This window comes from Ursus maritimus, unplaced genomic scaffold (assembly GCF_017311325.1).
Source record: "Ursus maritimus isolate PB19 unplaced genomic scaffold, ASM1731132v1 scaffold_5, whole genome shotgun sequence".
Classification (NCBI taxonomy): Eukaryota; Metazoa; Chordata; class Mammalia; order Carnivora; family Ursidae; genus Ursus; species Ursus maritimus.
The window spans coordinates 34,127,421-34,149,878 of record NW_024426663.1 but is presented as its reverse complement, the minus strand read 5'-3'; the positions used below and the strand labels follow the sequence as shown (position 1 = coordinate 34,149,878).

Sequence of the window (22,458 nt, the reverse complement as noted above, 5' to 3'; positions counted from 1 at the left end):
CACATTTTCTTTACCCATTCATCTGTCAAGGGACACTCGGGTTGCTTCTATGGTTGGCTATTGTGAATAATGCTGCTATGAACATGGGCGTGCAGATATCTCTTTGAGATCCTATTTTCATTTCCTTTGGATATATACCCAGAAGTAGGATTGCTGGATTGTGTGGAAGTTCTATTTTTAATTTCTTGAGGAATCTCCACACTATCTTCCATAGTGGCTGCACCAATGTGCATTTCTACCAAGTGCATGAGGCTTCTCTTTTTGCCACATTCACACCAGCATTTGTTTTTTTTCTTGACTCTTAGACTGGTTTTTAAAGACCTTAGAAATATGCCAACAAAATATTGCTGATTTCCTGTTCATGAATAGCTAAGTATTTGAGAATCCAGATTTCCCCAAATGTGGACCCTTCAGCATCTGCCTCAGAATTCTCTAGGAGTGCTTTTAAAGCAAAGCAGATTTCTGGGGTACCTGAGTGGCTCAGTTGCTTAAGCGTTCAACTCTTGGTTTCGGCTGAGGTCAGGATCTCAGGGTTGTGAGATCGAGCCCCTTGTTGGGCTCCATGCTCAGTATGGAGTCTGCTTGGAATGCTCTCCCTTTCTCGCTCCTTCCCTCTGTCCTTCTCCTTGCTCTCTCCCTCTCTAAAATAAATAAACTCTTAAAAAAGAAGAAAAAAAATGCGGATTGCTAAACCTTAGACTTACAGAATCAGATTCTCTGGGAATAGGGCACGTAAACCTGAAGTTTTAGTGACCTTTCTATGTGATTTTCATGCACAATCAAGTTTGACTACTAATGATCTAGACTGGTTATATTTTTGTTTTAAATTCTTACTTGAGTAGGATTAACTACCGTCCCCCACCCTTCCCCTTCTTCCTCTACCAACCACCAGAAACACCTGAGAAATTTTTTCAAATGATACACAGCCCGGGGGAGAGTTTGATAGTCCTAACCCCCCAGCTGTGAATCACTGCTGAATTAAGTCACTGTTACAGTAGGCTGTATGGGATGCCTTAGATGTGCTGAAATGGAAAAAGGGTTTAGAAGCCATTGTTTTAAAGGTTGTGGCTCATGGGCAATTTCTATATTTCCCAAAGCAGTCATCCAAATCAGCACTAATCCCCAAGGGCAGGGCAAAAACAAAATATTTTAGAATGATAAAATATTAAAGCTGGAAGGTGCCTTAAAAATCAACCAGTCAGTGATTCTCAACCTTGGCTGCAAATGAGAATGAACACGGGAGCTTTAAAAAGATACCAGTGAGGGATGAAGAGGCAGAGCACAAAGGATTTTAAGGGCAGTGAAATGACTATATGATACAATACTATAAATATATACATGCCCTTGCACATTTGTCCAGACCCATGGAATGTGTACCACCAAGAGCGAGCCCTAATGTAAACTAAGGATTTGGGTGCTTGTGATGTGTCAATATAGCTTCATCAATTGTAACGGATGAATCACTCTAGTTGGGGGGGCGGTGTTGATAATGGGGGAGGCTGTGCATGTGTGGGGCAGGGAGCAAACAGGAAATCTCTGTATCTTCTGATCAATTTTGCTGTGAACCTAAAACTGCTCTAAAAAATGGAGTTTGTTAAAAAGGTTTGTTTTTAATTCATTAAAAAAAATACCAAAAGCCTGTGCTCTATAAAGGTCAGTTAAACTGACCTTGGGGGTAGAGAAAAGCGTCTCTAATTTTTAAGAGTCTTATGTGATTCTAATGGGTAGCCAGGGTTGAAAATCACGGATTTAGTACTCACTTGACGTAGAGCTGAAAAAACTAAGACCTAGATGGGTAAAATTATTGGCCTGAAATTCTGGGCAACTGGTGGAGCTTATGAGATTACAGCTTAGGTCTTCTGACTCCTTGTCCAGTGTTCTTTGCACCAGCAGAAAATGAGATAAACTTTAATGCCTTTTTATGCCTTTCTAGACTCTTCTTGTTTTGTTTTCAAAGAAATCTTCGGTGAGTATAATCTGTGTCATTAAGCTCTGAACTGATGAGAACAGGATTTGATCCATTCCTTCCTCTGGGCCCTAATATGAGATTTCTCAGTAAACCTATTTGTCTGCATTATTCAATTATAAGCTTCCTGAGGTCAAGGAAAGGATATTGCTCATTTTTACAGACAATGCTATACCCAATGCAATGTCTCATACACAGTCTACAATGTATATACAACTGAACTGGGCCCAAGTCATGGAACATACAAGGCTCAGTGGCACTACAGAGATAGTATGTTTGCACAGAAATATTGTTAAAATCTTCTTATGAGTCAAACAAGGGTTACTGCTTGAGACTCACAAAAATAGCATTCACAAATTTTGCTTATTTTGTACTTTATTTCATACTATAAAGGTAATGAAGACTCAAAGGTAATGAAGACATTACTTGGTGTAATGTAACATTCATAAAAACCCTAATCATAGGGGACTCTGGAGCTCAAGGAGAGGAGTCAGGGAATTCAGCAGATACGTTCTGAGTAACCTAGGAATGCTCGTCTCTTAAAAACTGTGTAAGATAGTCTGAATACTCTGGAGGTCCTATTTCAGCAAAATGGTCATATCGTTCTTCCTAAACATCACCAAAGGGAGCCAGGCAAGAAATTCAAGTCTTAGGGATCAAGAACGAAATGAACCACCAGTGCAGGGTTCTTGTGACTGAACTTCCTTTTGCTTTTAGCTGTCATAGCTATGGGAATTTTTATATTTAACTATTGATTAATTTACAGTCAATTCCATTCTAAAAAGGATATCTGGAAGCAAATAAATATCAAAAGTTATTTCTTGTCCTATTCTTGCTGTACTATAATAGTTATTATCATTTAAACTCAGGAAAGCAAGCTGCAAATACCAGGGAACCACTCACCTTATTTACAAGGGTATATAAGGCTTTGTCTTGTGCACCGTATTTTAAACACTGCCTAATCCAGGTGTGGACAGTCCAGTCTCTCAGGTACCAGCAGTTGGGGCTGTGTCGAAATCTAAATAAAGCATAAGAAGAGAGAAAACTGGGCTTAACTCTGAAACGTCAATGCCAAAATGCGTCCTTCATCAGCAGGTCCTTTTCTTAGATATTTACAGATCTGCAGTCAATGTGACCAAAAGTCATAAAGGTCAACAGTAAATAAAAACTTGATGATAAAAACCTGTTACTTGTAAAGTATGAAATGGGAAAGAGAAGGCAGAATAATCAACAACAAAGTACTGTAAATGTTGTATTTCTTACTTAATGCTTCTTGATTCAACATCTTGTTTTAAAATATGAGATTTATAAAAAGTGATCTGGGGAAAATACTAACCATGGCATTATACAAATACTCATTTCATTAGAAGAGAGATGTGAGGCTGACGCTGACACTTTTGAAGTTTAAAACAGATGAAGCAAAAATGAAGAAAGGAATAGCACAGCAACTCTAGAGGGAAATCAGCTTTGAGTTACACTGATATTTCTTATGGCACCTAGGAGAGACTGGGACACTCTTCACTGAACCAAAAGAAAACAAAAAAGCAGAAAAAAAAAATGGAGCACAATTAAATACCTAGGTCTTTCAGGACACCCCCCCCCCCCCACGGTCCTCTTCAATGCTCCATTCCAGCTCATCAGTTTGTCCACCTCCTTTTGTTTCCTGTAGCTGCCCAGGTGGTTTTAAAAGGCTGAAGCAGCCCGAGCTGAGGTGTATGTGGCAGCTGTACCTACAAAGGAATGGAACTTAGAAAGGGATTCTGAGTGCTGCTCTTGCCTCAAGTGTGCACACACTGGTGACACCCGGGGTTGGGGCAACTTCTTGCACCTGCAGGTCCCTGCCACAGGGAGAGAGGAGACACGGCTGTGAGGGGGTGTTTGAAGAGCTCTGTTGTCCTTTTTCTGTTTATGTGCTTTGACTGGCACCCATCATCAAATGTCGTTTCATGTCAGGGGAAGTCCCCATCTTTTCTTTAATTGTTCAGGAAGCACATCAATCTCTGGACCCTATAAAAAATCAAACTGTTTTCTTAAATAAAAAAGGTAAGACAAAATCTTGGAGCAAAAGGATTTTGTGCCATATCTGAGTCGAGGATATGGCTAATACTAGTGTTTTTTAGAAGCTGGTTATTCAATCTGCCACCTGCTATTTCCTGCCATCTGCTATGGGGATAGTTTCCTGCTGAACAGGTTCTCTGCCAAAGTAAAAGCTGAGAAAAAGAGAGGAAGTGTGAAGTAGTATTTAATTTAGGATATTTATTAGTGCTCTGGTGAGAAATTTGGCAAAAATAAGATCTGAAGATGTTTTATGGATATAGAGTCACCTAACCCTCTCTAGACTTTTGAATATCTTACATCTTGCTGGAAATTATTTCTCACTCTTTCTTTACAGAATTAACCCCTTTAAAAGCAGAAAGATAGATGGGGCACCTGGCTGGCTCAGTCGGTGGAGCATGTGACTCTTGATCTTGGGGTCATGAGTTCGAGCTCCATGTCGGGGGTAGAGTCTACTTAAAATTTTTTTTAAAAACTATACAGCTTTAAAAAAAAAGTAGAGAGATAGAAATATGTCGAATTATGTTCTGGTGGAAAATGACCTAGCCAGAGAGGCACTGTATAGGTGCCCAAGATACTAGGTCTAATGAGATCTTCTGCATAGAAATGAAACAAAATATATCTTTTAGTATTTCATGCTTTCCCTCACATTTTAAAGTCAACAGTTGAGCTACCTGAGTTCCTCTCCTTGTTACTCTGAAACATCTGAGATTTAAAGTATAATGGCCAATTCAAAGTTTATTTTATTCTTAAAAGAAACAATTCAAGACAATTACCAGGTATACAGCCTAAATGAGAGTGATGCTGCCTTGCTGGCCTGTAAGCTCTCTGGGCAAGGAGGGGCATGCTGACCTGCCCCACACTGACTCCTCGATGCCTGCCACAACTGGTGGCCCACAGATTTTCAGCAAATAAAAAAAGAGCTTCAATCAACAAATGCATAAGATGCTGTTATGTGCTGATCATTTTGCTAACATCTACGACATATATGAAGAACTGTAAATTCCCTGTTTGGACATTTATAATTTCATTACAAACACAAAGTACACAGACATAGCTTCACAACAGTCCAAGGTGGAACACAGTAAGTGCTAAGGAGACACAGGGCATTGCTAGCTGCTGGGAAGTGTTTTGGGTAGCAGTGATTGTTAGGTTCAGTCCATTTTTCCTTTAAAAACAAACAAAATTAAAAGTGCCAATTACCTTCTGTACCCAAGATTATTTTAAACTTAAACTCTCTCATTTTAAAATCTAATCTTCTGCCTTAGGATGTCTCCAGTGACTACAGAAGTTGCGACTTTTCTTTTTGGTAGACTTTAAAATAAGAGCATTGTGACCAAATCCAACCAAACACCCTTTTCTCTTGCTCAGGATCAGCAGACCATTTTTATTTAGGCTTTGAGGAAAACAAAGATTAATAGGACCTAGGTTTAGACCTTCAAAGCTCAAATTAAAATTTGTTTAAAGTCATTTGTTAACCGTCGGAGGCTAACTTTCATACACGCGGGAAGAGAACAATTTTATCTTCTCAAAGGTCTTTCTTTCTCACATTTCGATTTCTTAGAAGTCTAGAGGGAAAGGTACTCAACACTTCACACACCCAATACAATCATCTCAGTACATCAGTCTTTGAGAGATTTGTCAAAAGACTCTTAGGGGTCTTTAATAAGTCCACTCTCTCCCTCATCCTGGAACAGGGCTACTTGATATATCTCCGCTCTCTAAGACCTAGTAATCCAGACACACAACCATGTCTAGGACATGTTCAACTAAGTGAGCATATTAAATCAATTTAGGAATAAGAGGGAAATACTTACACATATTTTATGAAATATGCTACCCTAACTGCAGTTCCTGCATTTCCCAGCCAGGCAGCACAGAAACTCTTTTCTAAGCCCTTGTCAGTGTTAAAAAAGAAATTAGCACATAATCTTATGTGTGTCATCTAGCTGTCTAGCATATAAACAACTCACACCATTGAGATAGAAGGGTCCACTCCACTCTGGATGGTGAGTTTGAGAAGAATTTCTCAAACAATGATGTTTTAAGCAGTTTAAACAGATAAACTTGGGCGCTGTTCAGAACTGCCAGTGGTAATATGATAGGCAGGTAAGTCTCTGGAATGGGTACTTGCTTGGAATGATTCTGTGGACTGCTGGACGAGCATTCTCCCTTTCAGCCAGGAGAAAGGCAAAGAGATGAGAACACAACTAACACATTGATTTTCCAATGTGCCCGCAAACAGACTGGCTTTTGTTCTCGCCTGCTCTGACCACCAGCCTGGCAGATTACAGGCGGCCACTGTAGGAGTCCCCTCTGTGCCCCGTGCCATCAGCTGTTTGCTCACCTCGACAGAAGCTTTATTATTGTCCAGGCCAGCAGGCTGCCAAGCTAGGCAAACCGTGTGAGTGTGGAAAAGATAAACAAATGCAAACCAAACCTCCCTGACAATGCCTGTGCTCGTGGAGGCCAGGGATATTGAGTTTCCAGCTTAGAAAATACAAGGAAACCTACAGCAATTCTAAGGACATGAGTATTTCCTGGAGGAAGGAGGGGCACAAGAAGGAGAAGGAGAGAATGAAGAAGTGCACTCTCAAGCTCTACCTCTAGTTCTCAACGTTGGTATCCCCAGGCCAAGGACACTCTGACCACAGGACTAAGTGGAGTTCCAGGTGAAGACAGAACTTGCCTAAGAAGCCCAATCATGGCCAATCATATGGCAGGCACTGGGAAGCTTTCTCTCCTCAAAAATCAGGCTACGTTCAGGACTGCTCAGGGCATTCGCCTGCACCATTGCTCATTCAAGATTAATGTCACCAGGAAGGAAGCTGAGGAGAATCACAGGCAGCAAAACTGACTGCAGGCAGAAGTCTTTGATATCTTAGAGAATTTTTTTATAGGGGAAGAGAGGTTATATCAAAGAAGTCAAGAGTGAAAAGCAAAACACCAGGGACTTACTGTGATTACATAAAAGGTACTTTAATGTGTGAAAAGGTCACATGGTATTTCCTATTTGTAATCAATTTCATCATTTCACTGGAAAAAAAAATAAAGGGGGAAACAGCCTTTTCTCCACAGGAGTCATATACAGGTTACTGTGGAAGGCAAAAGTGACAATGTTCATCAGCTCTTCAGCACGGCACGCAATGTGCTTCTGGCTGGGCATGGCTCTCGCACGGACGCCAGAGCCTGGGGCTCCGTGGCTTCACCATTTAACTGCAGCACTGGCTCTTCCGTATGAATGAGCAGGCTTTCCACAACGTTCATCTGATTATGACAGCCACCATCCTTAAACATACACATGCCGTTTTTCCTCCTCCCTAGTGGATTCCGTATCCTGTGGCAACAGGCTTTACAGATGGAAACCTCAGCTTTTGAGCTGGGCACACATGGAGGCGAGTGAGGGGCCAGGGCGAAGAGAGGGAAGAAAGAGTGCCAAGAAGAAAATACAGCTGGCACCAAAGCCTGTCGTGTGGACTGGGAATCTTATCAGTGAAACAAAGTGTGTAATTATTAAAAGGTCTGAGCACTTCCCTGAACTAGAACCAAAGGGTAAAAGGGTGTCATGTGACTATTTAAACCAGAATCTGATTCAATCACTGCTACCGACTTTCCCATCCTAAAAGGATAATTACTTTCTTTTGCAACCTTCTGGAAATTCTGCTTTCATCAATTATTAATTGCCCCCCCCAAAAAACCATAAATAAAATCAAATTTTGATAATTTTCTAATGACTATTATATTTTTGTCAAGTGTTTAAAAAAGGGGTAAGGCCTAATATAGGAACAGGTAATAAAGACACAGTAATGTAGATTTGAAATCTCTTTCCTGCTTGATATCCCAGAGTCTTATTCTTATAGAGGAACTTCAGTTAATTTTAACTTTCAGCAAAGATGTCCCAAGTGTGCACTAAGTGAGAGAAGCAATAATCTGCTCTGAAATGCTCCTCCCTCAGATGGTCAACCAGTTTGGGCTCAACCACTGCCAGTGAATTCATTATCTCCCTCACAAAGCAGATAAACAAAAAAAATTTTTTTAAACTTCTAATACTTTATTTTTTTAAAGGACAGGCTTACAAGGACAGAATGTACAAGCAGTAAAATCCATACTTTTCAATGTATGGGTCTATAAGTTTTGACAAATGTGTCCAGTTGTGCAACTACCACCACGATCAAGACGTAAGAACAGTTCTGTCACCCCTAAAAACTCGTTAATGTCTCCTTTGTAGTTAACCTCTCTATGGTTTGCCGGTCAATTTAAGCCAATTTTATATAGACAACCTCCTCAAGTCTTTTTCTAACCCCACAGTGATTAATTTATGAGAGGAAAACAAATATGGTAATAAAACTACAATTTCTATCAGTTAGTTTATAATTCATACCCTGCCAATTTCCAAAAAGAATTTGAAAAAATAAAACCCAGTTTGCATAAGACCTTCTGGTATCCTTGTTTGCCATTCTAAAAAGGGTGGTAAGTAAGTGGATTTTTGGTACAGAATAACAGGCATAGAATTTTGCAAATGTGAAGTGCTAAATAAATGCAGCATAATAACACATTTTTTGAAGTGAAGATGGATAACAGAGGGACTCGTTAGATATCAAAGTCAAAGTCTAAATTTGTCAGACTCGGGGCTTAAAAATGAGGTCATTAGCATTTCACCTGGAAACACAGCGCTACGAGATACCAGAAAGTAGGAGGAATACTCCATTTTCCATGGCTTCTCACGGAATAGGGAGAAAGCAATGACAAGTAAAATAATAATGGCCCCAAATTATTATCTCTTTCTCTTCTCTCTGACCTGGTTATTGTTTTGCCAGATCAACCTTTCTTAATCTAGGAAACATATTTTTTATTCATGAAGTAAGTATATACCAAATAGCTACCCTGTGCCAGGTGATCCACATTCTAGTCCTGTTGGTCTACTCAATTTCCTTGAACTCCAATCTTAAAGATGACATCTCTCCCTTTCTGACACAGAAAGAACACTTACAGGCTGACTATGCTCTGTTGTTCTTTCTCTCAAGGTATTTAAAGGTAAGGAGCCAGCCAGAATTAAACCAGCTGTTCTTTGTCTGAAGCCTGGAACACCATCTTTATCAGCATCCAAAAGGTGATGCATGTGGATGGCAGGGGAGGATTATCTGTGGGAGAATGGGAGAAGAAAATACATTTACAGTGATTGCTGGGGTGCTTCCTTGCTTGCGATGGTCCTAAACACAGAAAATGGCTGTCTTTGTGGCCAACAATGCACTGGTCAGTGAAACCGCACAAGAGGCACCTGGTGGGGCTCCTCAGCTACTTTAAAGTTAGACACACAGGTTAGCTTCAAACCTGAGACACAGTCGCTGGAGGGCAAGGCGAGGCTAAAGGGAGGAACAGGAAGTTGAGAAAAACTGGATCGTAGAACCAGTCCTATTTATAAAAGCACATAAAGTTGTGGGAACTGGCTTGGTTTAGGCAGAGATAAGGGAAATATTTTTGGTTTTCGGTAGGAAATCTATGAGCAATAAATGAGCCAGTTTTAAAAAGATGCAAACATTGCCTGATGTCTTCTATAGTTTGACTAGGAACTTCAGACAAACTTCTGTAAAACCATGAATAATACGATGACTAAGACAGGAAAATCACATATATTTATTAATCACTGGCAGGGTGTACATATGAATAATCCTGAGGAAGGGGAAGGTGAAAAACAAAACGGAGAAAAACAAAGGCATAGAAGTCAGAATTTCTGGAGTATTCTTGGCTTAGTAAAGTTGTCAGGATTAAGGCTGCCAGAAGAGAAATGAGCAGGCCAAGGCGCCTGGCCCAGGGGATGAAGCACACCAGCAAAAAAGCAGGAAGAATTAAGCTGATGTTGAGCAGATTGGTATGTGTATTTGTGCGTGAGATTATGTATTTCTTTAGGGGTATTTCTGAGGGAAGAGAAGCTCAGCAGTAATCTGGGTTTCTTAAGAATGAGATTTTCTTTTTAATGAAGAAAAAAAGCACCTCAGTGTTTTAAACATTTTGATTCTCTAAATACATGGAAAAGTTGAATTCCATAAGGATTCTCTTTTTTTTATCAAAAGGTAAGGTTGGATTTACTGCGGTTATACAACTCAAGTTCACAGCTAGTTTCTATTTCTGTAACTCCGCTGACTTCCCTTTAAAGCTTTCAATCTCTTAAAAGGTAGGAGAGAACTTTTCTATCCTTTCGTGTCCTCCAACAGTAGGTGTTTGATGATTTGGCGACTGTGACTAGGCCTGCTCAGACTGTATAAATCCCAATAATGTATGTTGAAATTCATGAGTATTGTTTATAATGAAACAGTAATCCATTTCCAGTTTTGAAATAGCTTCCTGCCTATAAACAGGTGAGGCCAGGAGGAAATGCTACCTCTTTTTGTACAAGGCAGGAGGAGATGAGAGATGGCAGAGAGGAGGAATAATGTGGTCATTGTGAAAAGCCACCTACTCCTTACTTCTCTGCCCACTGTTTCCTTACAATCAAAAAGATCCACGGATCTTTTTGTGGAGTAATAAGTTCAGGAACAGACAAGCTGAAGGAAGAGTGAAACCACAAATATGAGGACAGAAGACAGAATACATGGGTTCAAAGAACTCCCCTAACAAGTTCTAAACCAAAAAACTCAGACACCTAAGACTGGAAGAGACTCTGAAAGCCATCTAGACCAAGTAAACTGGGGATAGGGGAAGGAAGAAAAGGTGATACAGACAATTAGGAACCTATAATTTAGTGCTGGTAGAGACCTTCAAAACCCACTGTTCACTGAACTATTTATTGAGAAGTTACTATTTACCAAGCCCTGTACTGGGTGATGTGAAATTGTCTAGTACAATTCCTTTATCGATGAAAAATCTTGGTGCCTATAAAGACGAAAAGATTTAGGTTTGTAACAGGACCTCAACTAAACTCTTTACTCTTATTATTCCACCAGTACTTCTCAATTCTTTTATTTGTAAGACATCTTTAAAAAGCATTTCTGGGGGCACCTGGGTGGCTCATTCGGTTAAGCAACCAACTCTTCATTTTGGCTCAGGTCATGATCTCAGGGTCCTCAGATCAATCCCCAATTCAGGCTCAGTGCTCAGTGGGGAGTCTGCTTCTCCCTCTCCCTATGCCCCTCCCCCTGCTCATGATCTTTCTCTCAAATAAAATCTTAAAAAAAAAAGCATCTCTGCAGTTTGACAAAGGTCTCTAACATACTGAAAAATAAGTAACATCTTTTTAAAAAAGATTTATTTATTTGACAGAGAGAGAGAGAGAGTGCGTTCAAGCACATGTGCGCAAGCAGGGGCAGGGGCAGGGGCAGAGGGAGAGAATCTCAAGCAGACTTCCAGCCCAGAATGGGGTTTGCTCTCACAACCCTGAGATCATGACCTGAGCTGAAATCAAGAGCCAGACACTCAACTGACTGAGATACCCAGACACCCCAAAAATCATCTTTTCTAAATTTAGAAGCAGAATTCAGAGAAAAATACTCAAACTGTAAAATAGTCTTGGAATTGCCCTGAACTAGCTGTTTGACTTTGGCAAGTCACTCGATCCTTCAGGGTTTCAATTCCTGTAACTGTAAAAGGAAGAGGTAGGATTACCCAGATCATGAACTCACATGTCCACAGGGGCCAGTTAATAGAAGTGCATGAAGAACCATGTGAGACAATAGGTGCAGAGCTGTTTGTAACTATCAAGCAAAGTAGCTACTATTTTTTAAAACATACAATATGAGCCAAACAAAATATACTGGAACTGTGGGCTAGACCAGACCCCCTGAAACTCCTTCCAGCTCTCAAGTTTAATGACTCTATGGAATAATACGCTTAATCCACTCATTAAAATATCAGTCATGTACATGTTTCTGTTATACCAGAAAAATTGCAGCGATACAAATAAGTGAATAGAGACTCAAAGATAAACAATCATTCAGCCCACAGCTGATTCAACTCTTTTCCACTATCCTCCACTCCCCTACCAGTTGAACATCATTTTACCCAGTTTGGGCAGTTAATATAGATTATCATGGGGGGCAGCAGACCTTGTGAAGTGGTGTCTAAAATTACAAGATGAAATGATAAAACCAATAATGTTGCACTCAAGGTCCTGAAAGCAGATTTTAATTAGAGATCAAGTTCTGCAGGAAATAAAATTTTCAGCAATTAATCCCTCCACTAGTATTTTCTACTCCAAGGAATACTTTATTATATTCAGTTTATATCTAAGAGTCAGCCATCCAATTCAACTTTCCTATAAAACACAAATTGTTTTGTATGTTGCTACTTTCTTCCACTCCTTAAATAAATTCCTGCTAAACAGTCATAATTACCCAAACAATTCAATTTGGTATCAAACCTCCTATGATCTGGTTATTTCTAGAGCAGAAACAGTGGAACCCTTTTAAAAAGGGGGCATGAGATGGGGGTGGCCACAGGGATATTAAGTTGTTTGCCAGTTTCTAGACATAAAAGGACACAATCACTTTTTATAGCTAAAAAGAAAAGAAATTTGAAAACTGAGATTTAGATTTGTCAGTGCAACTGGTTTTCAGGAAGCTTTAATTTAACACTTAGAAAAAAACCAAACCAAACCAAACCCTTATTTATATATGAAGGTAGGAAAATTAAGGCGACCTTTCTTTTTTCTTGTGCTGCCAAATGGTTAAAATCAGGATGACTATATTTATTAAGCAGCTACCTTATTCAGCTCGGGCTAGCCCTGCCATACTAAAACCAAACTTTAAAAAAAACCTGAATATTTGAAATCCTACAAACATAATATACTAAGAAAATACTTAAGAATGTCCAAATGTAAACTTCATTTCATAGGAATGCTATGGATCTGAGACAATTCCTTTTAATATGATAATCATAAGAAAGAACAATTACAAATTTTGAACAGCAAAAAGCTAATTCTTTAGTAATACACCAAATACAAAGATCTGGGTTCAACTGTTCTGGCTGGCAAAACTTCCATAAAACCAACATGCTACAGCTAAACAAAAGCTCTCAGGCTGGCCCAAGCAGAGGGAATGAACAATTTGAAAAACATCTTTATTCCCTGAGAAAATTTTTTAAAATGTCTAAAAGTGCCAGAAGAACTGTCTCAATGTGACTGCAGGCAGCTTTCCAAAGTCCTTCTGCTTCTCGAAGTATGAGTCATAGGGAGAGGAGAGAGAGCATCTTGGCAAAGATACAGTCTTTCCTCTTTGGTTCCACCCTCCCGCCCCTTTTTATTTAAAAAAAAAAAAAAAAAAAAAAAAAAAAAAAAAGCTTTGCTAGATAATAGTTAAATAGATTCCAGACAGGCTTAACTGAAGAAGTTTGAACACCAGGGAGGCAAAATATCATTGTAGAAGTCTCTATTGTTTGCCATTGTGAGCCACAGACGCAGGGAAGCATCTTCTGCATCCTAAAAAGGGCTGGTCCCATTGATCATGTGTCAGATCATGGCTGTGCTTTGTGGGAAAGGAGAGAGAAACGAACTATGAAAATACCCCTGCTTCCCAGCTTCAGAAATATCATTAGCTCATATGCTGGACAATTACAGCGAGCTGGAAGGAGCAGTCGCTTGTCCTTTATGAGTGCACATTAAGTGGAATTTCAACTGTGGTGCTGGAGGCTATCCATCTGTACATGGCTGCTACATTGCATGCAGCCTTCAGTCAACAGGCACAATTCTTCCTTCCCTAATTTTAGGCAAAAAAGCAAGAGAGCTAGTTAATTTTTTTTTTTTAAATAAAAAGAGAGCAACATTAAGGAAAAGCTCAATGCTGAACTAGAGAGAGGAGTCTTACGTGGGTACCTATTATGGAGTCAATTATAACAGAATGGAGCATTTGGTGTTGGCAAAGCTGTTTTCTTCTTCATGTGCTCATCCACCAACCTACCATGAACGAAGATATTACGCTGGGCACTAAGTGACAGAGATAAACACACTTACTCCTTGCCTTCAGTGACGTCAGATCAGGCTTATCAAAACACAAGTATTTTGTGAGCATCTAAAACAAGCTTAGGCTAATTCATTACCATCAATGCAAGTCCTCATTTATTTAACACTGATTATTTCCTAACACCCTGGTACTAAATTGTCAAAAACTGGCTCTCAGAAGAGAAGTGAATCCAACTTTCCTCTCCTCTTCTTAATATGTCTTTTTCTGTTTTTTTTTTTTTTTCCTTTGGATATATTTAGGAAATAAAGTGTTACAGATATAAATAAAGCTGTACCTTGCCTGGGTGGCTTAGTTGGTTGAGCATCTGACTCTTGGTTTCAGCTAAGATAGTAATCTCACGGGTAATCTCACCGGTAGTGGGATCAGGCCCCAAGTCAAGCTCCCTGCTCAGCGGAGTCTGCTTGAAGATTCTCTCCCTCTGCCCCTCTCCCCACTCCCATGCACACTCTTNAAATAAATAAATCTAAAAAAAAAAAAAAAAGCTGTACCCTCCTACTGCTACTTTCGGAGGAGTAATGTTGGTGTCCATCACGCCCATGCATGTTTTTATACCTTTATCACTTAGGAATGCATCCAATTTAAGGTACATGTGTGTGCCTTTTAATTCTGCATTCAAGGCCTGTCTGATAGAGAACTGAGCCAAACCACAGTAGTGTGTAATTCTCCAGGGGCAGAAGAGTAGCGACAGAAGCGACAAAATTAGTGCTATCTCAGATATAAGGGGGGGGGGGAATCAGATGCCACTTTTACTGTGGAAATTAATCAGCACTGCCACCAGGAAAATCCCTGACAAGATGATTGCTGCTCTGCATTTGACTGGAACCCAGTCCTAACTTGCTGACTTGGCTAAATCAACCTGAGAATCAGTTTTTCATCTATAAAACAGAGGTGAAAATATCTTAATCATGAAGTTACTGTGAAAATCAAAGGAGAATTAGGTAAGTATTTTGACAACTTTTAAACCTCTTTGGAACCAAGCAGAGTACAAATATGCACAAAAACAAATATTACTGTTAGAGTCTATTTGATATAGCACTTGATGGCATTCTGTCTGGTACTGTTTAGTATTTGCTTTTAATATGTATCAGTTCTAAGACTAAGGCCTGTAGTATAACTGCCTTTGGGAGTAGAGAAGTAGTTAAGATACAAGATTTGGCATCAGGTGGACTTCATTCCTACTTTACAACCCCCAGGAAACTGACTCTAACAACCTGAGGATGCTAATCTGTAAAATGACAAAAGTTGTCAGCACCTCACATAGCACAACTCTGGACTGATATGAGCATAGAGGAGATTAGACATGTAAACTCCTTAATACAATGACTAGCACACAGCCCTTTCCAACAGGCTGGACAGCGCAGCTGACAGTAGCCACATGGAAAAGGACACTGAGTTAAACGTGAACTCTACTGACTATTCCCTCCACTCGGGCTGTGACTTGCATAGTGCTGGGCACACACAAGCAGCAAATACCTGACTGCCATCAGCCAACTGGGATGGGACACAGTAGGAAGGACAGGGTCAGTAAGAGGGTGAAGTGTCCCATGCGCCTCATTCCTCTAAAGATAATCTCAAAGGAGGAGCTGGAAGGTGAACCAGAGGGGAGAACAGAGAACCTTTTCACAATCACAAAGGCTCAAAGCCAACCAGCATAGGTAGGGGTTTGCCGGTCAGTCTGATAACTGGTAGTAGAGCTTCTGATCTTATTTACGATAGAAAAAGATCCAGGCAGAGAGATGAGAGTCAGGAGATGACCTAATAAGGAATTAATTTACCTATTACTGCTCTTCTACTCTTGGACTGGTTTTCACAACCTTGGCAAGCCAGAGTTACAACACAACAGAGATTATGCCTTGAGTCCTCTGTTGGTTCAGTGCCCACCAGCCTCTGTCTGGCTGGACTCAATAACTAAGGAGTGTGAAAACCTACTGAAGATAAAGTGAACTACTCAAAAAAGAAGCTGCCAAGCACAGCTCATGGCTCTGATCTACACTTGGGGCAGAATCTCAGAGGAAGGAAAAACGTTATCTATACAGGGCATGCCACCTATCCAAGCCTAGGAAGTAAAGGAAAAGAACAACAGAGGCAATGTCTTTGCTGCTGAGCAAGCTGCTGTCCCAGCCTGTAATCTCTGCCCATCCACCTGCCACACTGCCTACCCCCCAGAAGCCAAGAACCCTCTTTTCCATCTTTTATGCACTACTAGTAACCCAAAAAGACTTTAAGGCTGAAAGCTCCCATTCCTGCCCGCAACTCAGATGGAACCATAAGCCCTTTCACAACCTGGACAAAGCAGCTGATGGCAACCACATGACAGCAAAGGACCACTGAGTTAATGGAATATCTATGAAAACAAATATATAATAGTTTTTTTTCAAGTTAAAAAAATTGTGAATACAACCAATAACTGCGTCTTAGGATCCTATGTTAAGCTAGGCTCAAAAAATGAGGGAAAGGCATAGCTGTTGCTATGGCGACCACATTATTTGATCATCTCTAGGATTTCCCATAATCCCATGCAAGTCTAGAAAAGTCTAATTTATTAGCAATATTTGTACTAACTACATTTTTAGGAATGAATGAATGAGTACCTATAAAAGGGTGCAACATACTGAGAAGCTTGTTTTTGAATATTTAGATCTTTTTAAATTTAATTTTTAAATTTTTTTAAAGATTTCATTTATTTTATTTTCTAAGATTTTATTTATTTGAGAGAAAGAAAGAGAGTGAGCATGAAAAGGGAGAGGGAGAAAAAGAGGGAGACAGAGAATCTCAAGCAGACTCCCCGTTGAGAGTGTAATCCAACATGAGGCTCCATCTCACGACTCTGAGATCATGACCCGAGCCAAAACCGAGAGTCAAATGCTCAACCGACGGAGCCACCCAGGCGCCTCTAGATCTTTTTAAAATCATACTGAAGGGAAACTGCCTTTTCCTGAATCAGTTTGTGCAAAATCTTCATCTAACTGTAACTGAGAATGAGGATAAGGGTCAAAATAAATAATAGCATCATTAATTAAAAAGTTACTGAACACTTCCTATGTGCATTATCCTTAGTACTTTATATACACTTTTCCGTTTTTACAGAGTAGGAAATTGAAAACTGAAAAGGATAAAAATCTAGCCTGAGAGTGTGCAATAAAGCCAACACAGGTGGTTTTTATTTTTACTACAGTGTTTGAAAAAGACTACTGGTTGCTGTTGAGCATCAGTAGTTAGCTTCATTTAGACAGCCTGCTTTACAAAAAAATGTGTCACTCTGAACACTAGAATTACACTTGGCACAGCAGAATGTTCATATCATGAGAGGAATGTAGAGGTGAAGACAGCAGGTTCTTATGCCAAGGTAGCCTGACAGTCTACTTTGTTGGGTGACCCACACCTTCCCCCATGCCCCACTCCAGGTCTTTTCTCTTGGGTTGTTCAGTTTTGCCAGAGAGGACTCTTCCAGGCGCCTCCCTGACAGGGATAATAATCCTTTCATCCCCAAGTCCAGAGTCCTTCTGGTTCAGTCGCTCCAGAAAGAAAGCTACCAGTCTTCTTCTAGGGTTGGAGAGAAACAATCTGGGTATTTCCCCACTTCTTATGAAAATTTTCAGTCGATCCTCTTACCTCGCTGCTTTTTCTTTATGAGCCCTTCTAGGGTCCTGTGGTATGGGTGCTCTTGCAGCCGAGTTTCTCTCCTGCCAGCTTCAGTGGTAGCTTTCTCTTTCTGCTAAGTGTGTTACCTCTTGTCCATCTATTTTATAACTTTCAAAATTTCGATCCTGTTGTCTCTCCTTCTGTTCTTTTTATTTTGTAGATTTCTTTCTTTCTTTCTTTTTTAACTTTTATTGTCATGTTTGTGGAAGTTTTATAAGGGAATGGAGCTAAGAACTTATGTTCAATCTGTCACGTTTAATCAGAAGACTTCCATAAGCCATTTGATCTCTGTGAACTAGTCAACGGATTGTACAATAACCTGAAAGCAATGACTGAAAAAAAAATGTACTTCAAATATTCAAATGTATTTCAGCNTCCTCTGCTTAAAGAAGAACACATCTTGAGGAGACACTTAACTCTCTGGATTTCCACTTCAGTAAATTACAAAACTAAAGGCTAGATCAGAGAACAGTCCTTTAATAGCCTCATTAATTCTAATATCCTTCAACAAAGGCCCAAAATAAATCACAGTGCTATAACTTGAATTATTTGTTCAATCTAAAATACTTTATTGAAAGCATCTGTGCACATGTATGCTAAGTGTTAAAAAATATTAAGACATGGTCCCTAAATTGTAATATTCTCTCTTTTTTTCTGGGGGAGAAAAGGATAATCACATGCAACAACATTATTCAGGATTACTCGAAAAAGGAAACAAAGGTAAATCAAACTTGGCAAATTCTTTTTTTAGAAGGCAGAAAATTCAGAAGGAGGTAGAAAATTCAGAAGGTAGAAAATTATGCAATATTGCAACAATGTCTTAAAAGATGAAACTTCATTCATATTCATAGAACTTTCTCTGCTCTGATGATTTAAAAAAAAAATGTCTTCTCTATATGTGAAGGGTCAAGAAGCTAGGGGAATGGATCTCACAAAATTATGAAACCAGTACAACAGGAATGATCTAACTCAGGCTGAAGCACCAAGGCACTTCTGTGTCAACTTCCTGTAGCAGGTCTGCACACACCACCTGACAAATTAGGCAGCCCACCTGATGCCACAGCCCAGCTTCCCGTCATATCGACATAGATAGAGATCTCTATATATCAGAAGGGAGGGGGAAAAAGAGAGGGAATAGGGGAAAGGGGGAATACAATAACCACCTGTACTTATTATCCGTAGGGTTAAAACAAAGTTAACACCATTTTCCCTACTCCTGGAACTCTACATGGACCCCCTTACTTAATACATAAGGAGGAGAGCCACAGTCTAACAAAGACAGGAAACTGTCAGACTTTAGTGAATACGGTACCGCATTAGAATGAAGAACAAGATCTCTTCCTTTGGAAACTGTGGAGACCCGCAGGCATTATGGCACATACAACAAGACGGCACCTGATAGCACCTGATAGCACCTGCTTCCCAGTGCATCTAACTGAAATTTACATTCCTTGCAAATGCCACACAGGATGTGACATTACACACAAGCCATGTCATTAGGTGTATTTTGCTTTGTACCAACCAATTCAAGGGATAATAAAAACCCAAAGGGTTGAGTTAAAAATTATACTTCAGTGAATTCAGGTCTTCCCAAAAATCAGGACTGTTGCATATGTTTAATAATCTCGTGCTCTCTGGCTACCACCGTCCTTTGCTTTAGAGAAGCACCTGCCACCAAGAATGTGAAGGTTATTTTTACTCACTGAATCAAATAAATATGTGAGATTTAGTATCTCTGTAAAGAAGAGCTTATCTTTCATGCCAATAATGTAATACATTTATTGATATGCATTCGCTAAACACATATACATCTAAAATAAGGACAGCAGATGTGGACAAAGGGCTAAAGCCTATATATTAGTTTGGTACCCATCTGTCTCTGGTATGACACTCAGGACCTTCCTGTTGCCCAGGGCCATGCCTCAACAAGCTCTCCCCTCTCTAGTCACTCAGATAACAACACCAACACAATGTGTTCAGTAACAAGAGAGTGGTCAATAGTTTTTGAACTCTAACGTTTTTCCAGTCACTGTGTTCACCACTTTCTAAAGATTATGTCATTTATGTGTCGGTACAGCTCTATGTAGAGTAAGTATGCTATTATCTCCATTTTACAGATGAGGAACCACAACATGATAGGGTTAGATGACTTCCACAACGTCACGCAGTAAGGATGAAACAAGGCCAGGATTTAAACCCAGACAGTCTGACTCCAGAGCTCCTGACCACTGAGCTATATTGCCTGATACTATAATCAAGTGATTTTATTTATTTTTAAAAAATTTTATTTGTGAAAACATTTTATCTTTTTAAGTAAGCTCTATGTCCAACATAGGGCTTGAACTCAGGACCCCGAGATCAAGAGTCGCACACTCTACCAACAGAGCCAGTCACGTAGATTTTAAGGTAAAATTTCTATTAATTTTCTACCAAAAAGACTGGGGCTTCTTAATGCTCCAATCAGGTTATCAACAATGACAGAGGAGGTGCTATTCCAATTAAGATTACCTTCTAGGAGAAGGAACTTTTGGCTAGAAAACTTGTCATTTTCAGAAATTAGAGTTAAATTATTTGGTTTGAATCATACTGAATGAAAGTCATTGTTCTTTCTCTCCTGATCCTGTAATGCATTATTATAACTAGATGTTCAGCAAGCAACCCCAACCCTAGAGTTTCCACTACTATTCACTAACGAAAATCAAATGTCAACATTTGCTATTACATCTCTTTAATGACCACAATGCATCAAATGAGATCACAGACAGGTATATCTGTGTACATCTGAAATATTCCATGCATAATGGCATTATGTGTTTCATTACCATACATGTTTATACACAGACTCTCACAAAAGAAAATGCTATCAAGGGGCGCCTGGGTGGCACAGCGGTTAAGCGTCTGCCTTCGGCTCAGGGCGTGATCCCGGCGTTCTGGGATCGAGCCCCACATCAGGCTCCTCCTCTAAGAGCCTGCTTCTTCCTCTCCCATTCCCCCTGCTTGTGTTCCCTCTCTCGCTGGCTGTCTCTATCTCTGTCAAATAAATAAATAAAATCTTAATAAAAAAAAAAAGAAAATGCTATCAAATGGAATAATACGCATATTACATTTAAGAAGGAGAGCTACACCCATTCCAAAAATTTAAATACCTAAGTGTATTAATGGATGAATAGGTAAAATAAAACTTAAGGGGAGGGGTAGATAGAGACTTAAAATAAAATTTAAGAGGAGAAAGGACCCATGCTGACTTAGTGGCAAGACATCCTATTGTGAGAATATTGTAGAGCTGTTAAGGGACGCTTCTACTTACCCATTCAACCTCTTCACCTTCTTCATTATAAAAAAGTGAGCTTGCAATGATAAGGCAAACTCGGCCAAGAGCTCTTTGACAAGATCATTATGTAAATTATATTAACTAAGCATTCATGTATTGCCCTCTCTCTTTTCTCCCAGCTATCCAAAGGCATTTTGCACTGTAATGGGCATGCCTGCAGAAATGCATGGGTGAGGCAGAGTGGAAGCGGTTCAGAAAGAAGCCTCATTGAGAAAGAGGAATTATTTCCATGTGTTCTTGAATTTTAGGCGTTTGCCCAAGCGAACCTTAATGAGTCTATAACAATGCTCATTTTCTCATAAAATGCCCACCAATTCTGTACTCAGCACCTCTATGCTGACTCATGCTCTGTTATCAGATCTCAAGAATAATTAGAAAACATTAAGAGACTCCTTGAAATCTAATGCATTCATCCTTTGATCATCAGAATTAATACTATTCTTAAAAGATGCTCTGGTATGTCCTGTACAGAACCACCAGTCATGTCATTCTTGGTAACCTCAGGATTTAAAGGCAGTCCCTAAGATGATTTCCTAAAGAAATACAAATAGAAGTACAACAGAGAAGTAAGATAGATGTGCAACTATATGTCATTTACATACCACTGACAGGAAGGAAACTCAACCACCATAAGGTATCCCATGTATATGAAACTTGGGCTTTGATTCCCTAACCCCCACCAAATGCTATTTATAATTGTAATGCATTTTGGTGGAATTTTTACATAACTGTACCCTATTACAAATAGCTATGTGACTCTGGGAAAATCTTTTATTCCTTCTCTCTTATAGTTTGCGGCTCTGTAAATTACATTATTTTGAACAGCTCAAATAGATTATAAGTCTATAATATAACCCTACCTTTGGAAGACCATAAATACTTATATTGTTTTTTCGCCCCACACGAAAATGACTACAGGCTCCCCCTTTCCCCGCCACTAATAGGTCTTTCTCTTCTCTCACTCTGGGCCACTAGAGAAAAACTGACCACTATGTCTGCTACATTTACCCACAAGCCTGAAATAATTGAATCTGGCCTGGTGGTAGTTCTACTGCTCCCATGGAGACTCATGTGCACAGGTTTTATGGTTAGTCTGTTTCATAAGACCAAAATTTCATATTCTAGGCCGTGGTGGGAAGAAAATAAGAATCACTCCAAATGTAGTAGTATTTCACGTTTGTTAATATTCATTTAATGTGGTTTTAAGTGGTGGTGGTAAAGAGAAGAGATTTTAAATGGCTGTCTCAGTTGAGATGGAATTTTGTGATTATTTAGAGTAGCAGAACGCACTGCTTATTCACCCAAGGATTTGGTCTACAAGAAGGTCAAAAGACTTGGACAGTGACTCTAAAACTCAGAGTCCCTGCCACCAAAATATCTTCAAAGTCAAGAGACTAAGACAAAGAGGTGACATCAAAGAAACCTGACCAGAGAAGCTGGTAGGGAAGCTCACGAATCTAAGTGAATGGACCTGCTGTTCCAAAACGCAGTGATGTGTACTGTGTGATATAAAG

The 22,458-nt window shown here is 39.6% G+C and overlaps 1 protein-coding gene across 1 annotated transcript in view; it reads right to left on the bottom strand.

Annotated features, from left to right (window-relative positions):
• Positions 1-22,458, bottom strand: part of MRPS27 (mitochondrial ribosomal protein S27) — an 87,938-nt gene that overhangs the window by 16,092 nt on the left and 49,388 nt on the right. The window contains exon 5 of the mRNA XM_008691313.2: positions 2,870-2,984. Within this exon, the coding sequence (XP_008689535.1) occupies positions 2,870-2,984 (115 nt within the window). The remainder of the gene's footprint in view (positions 1-2,869; positions 2,985-22,458) is intronic.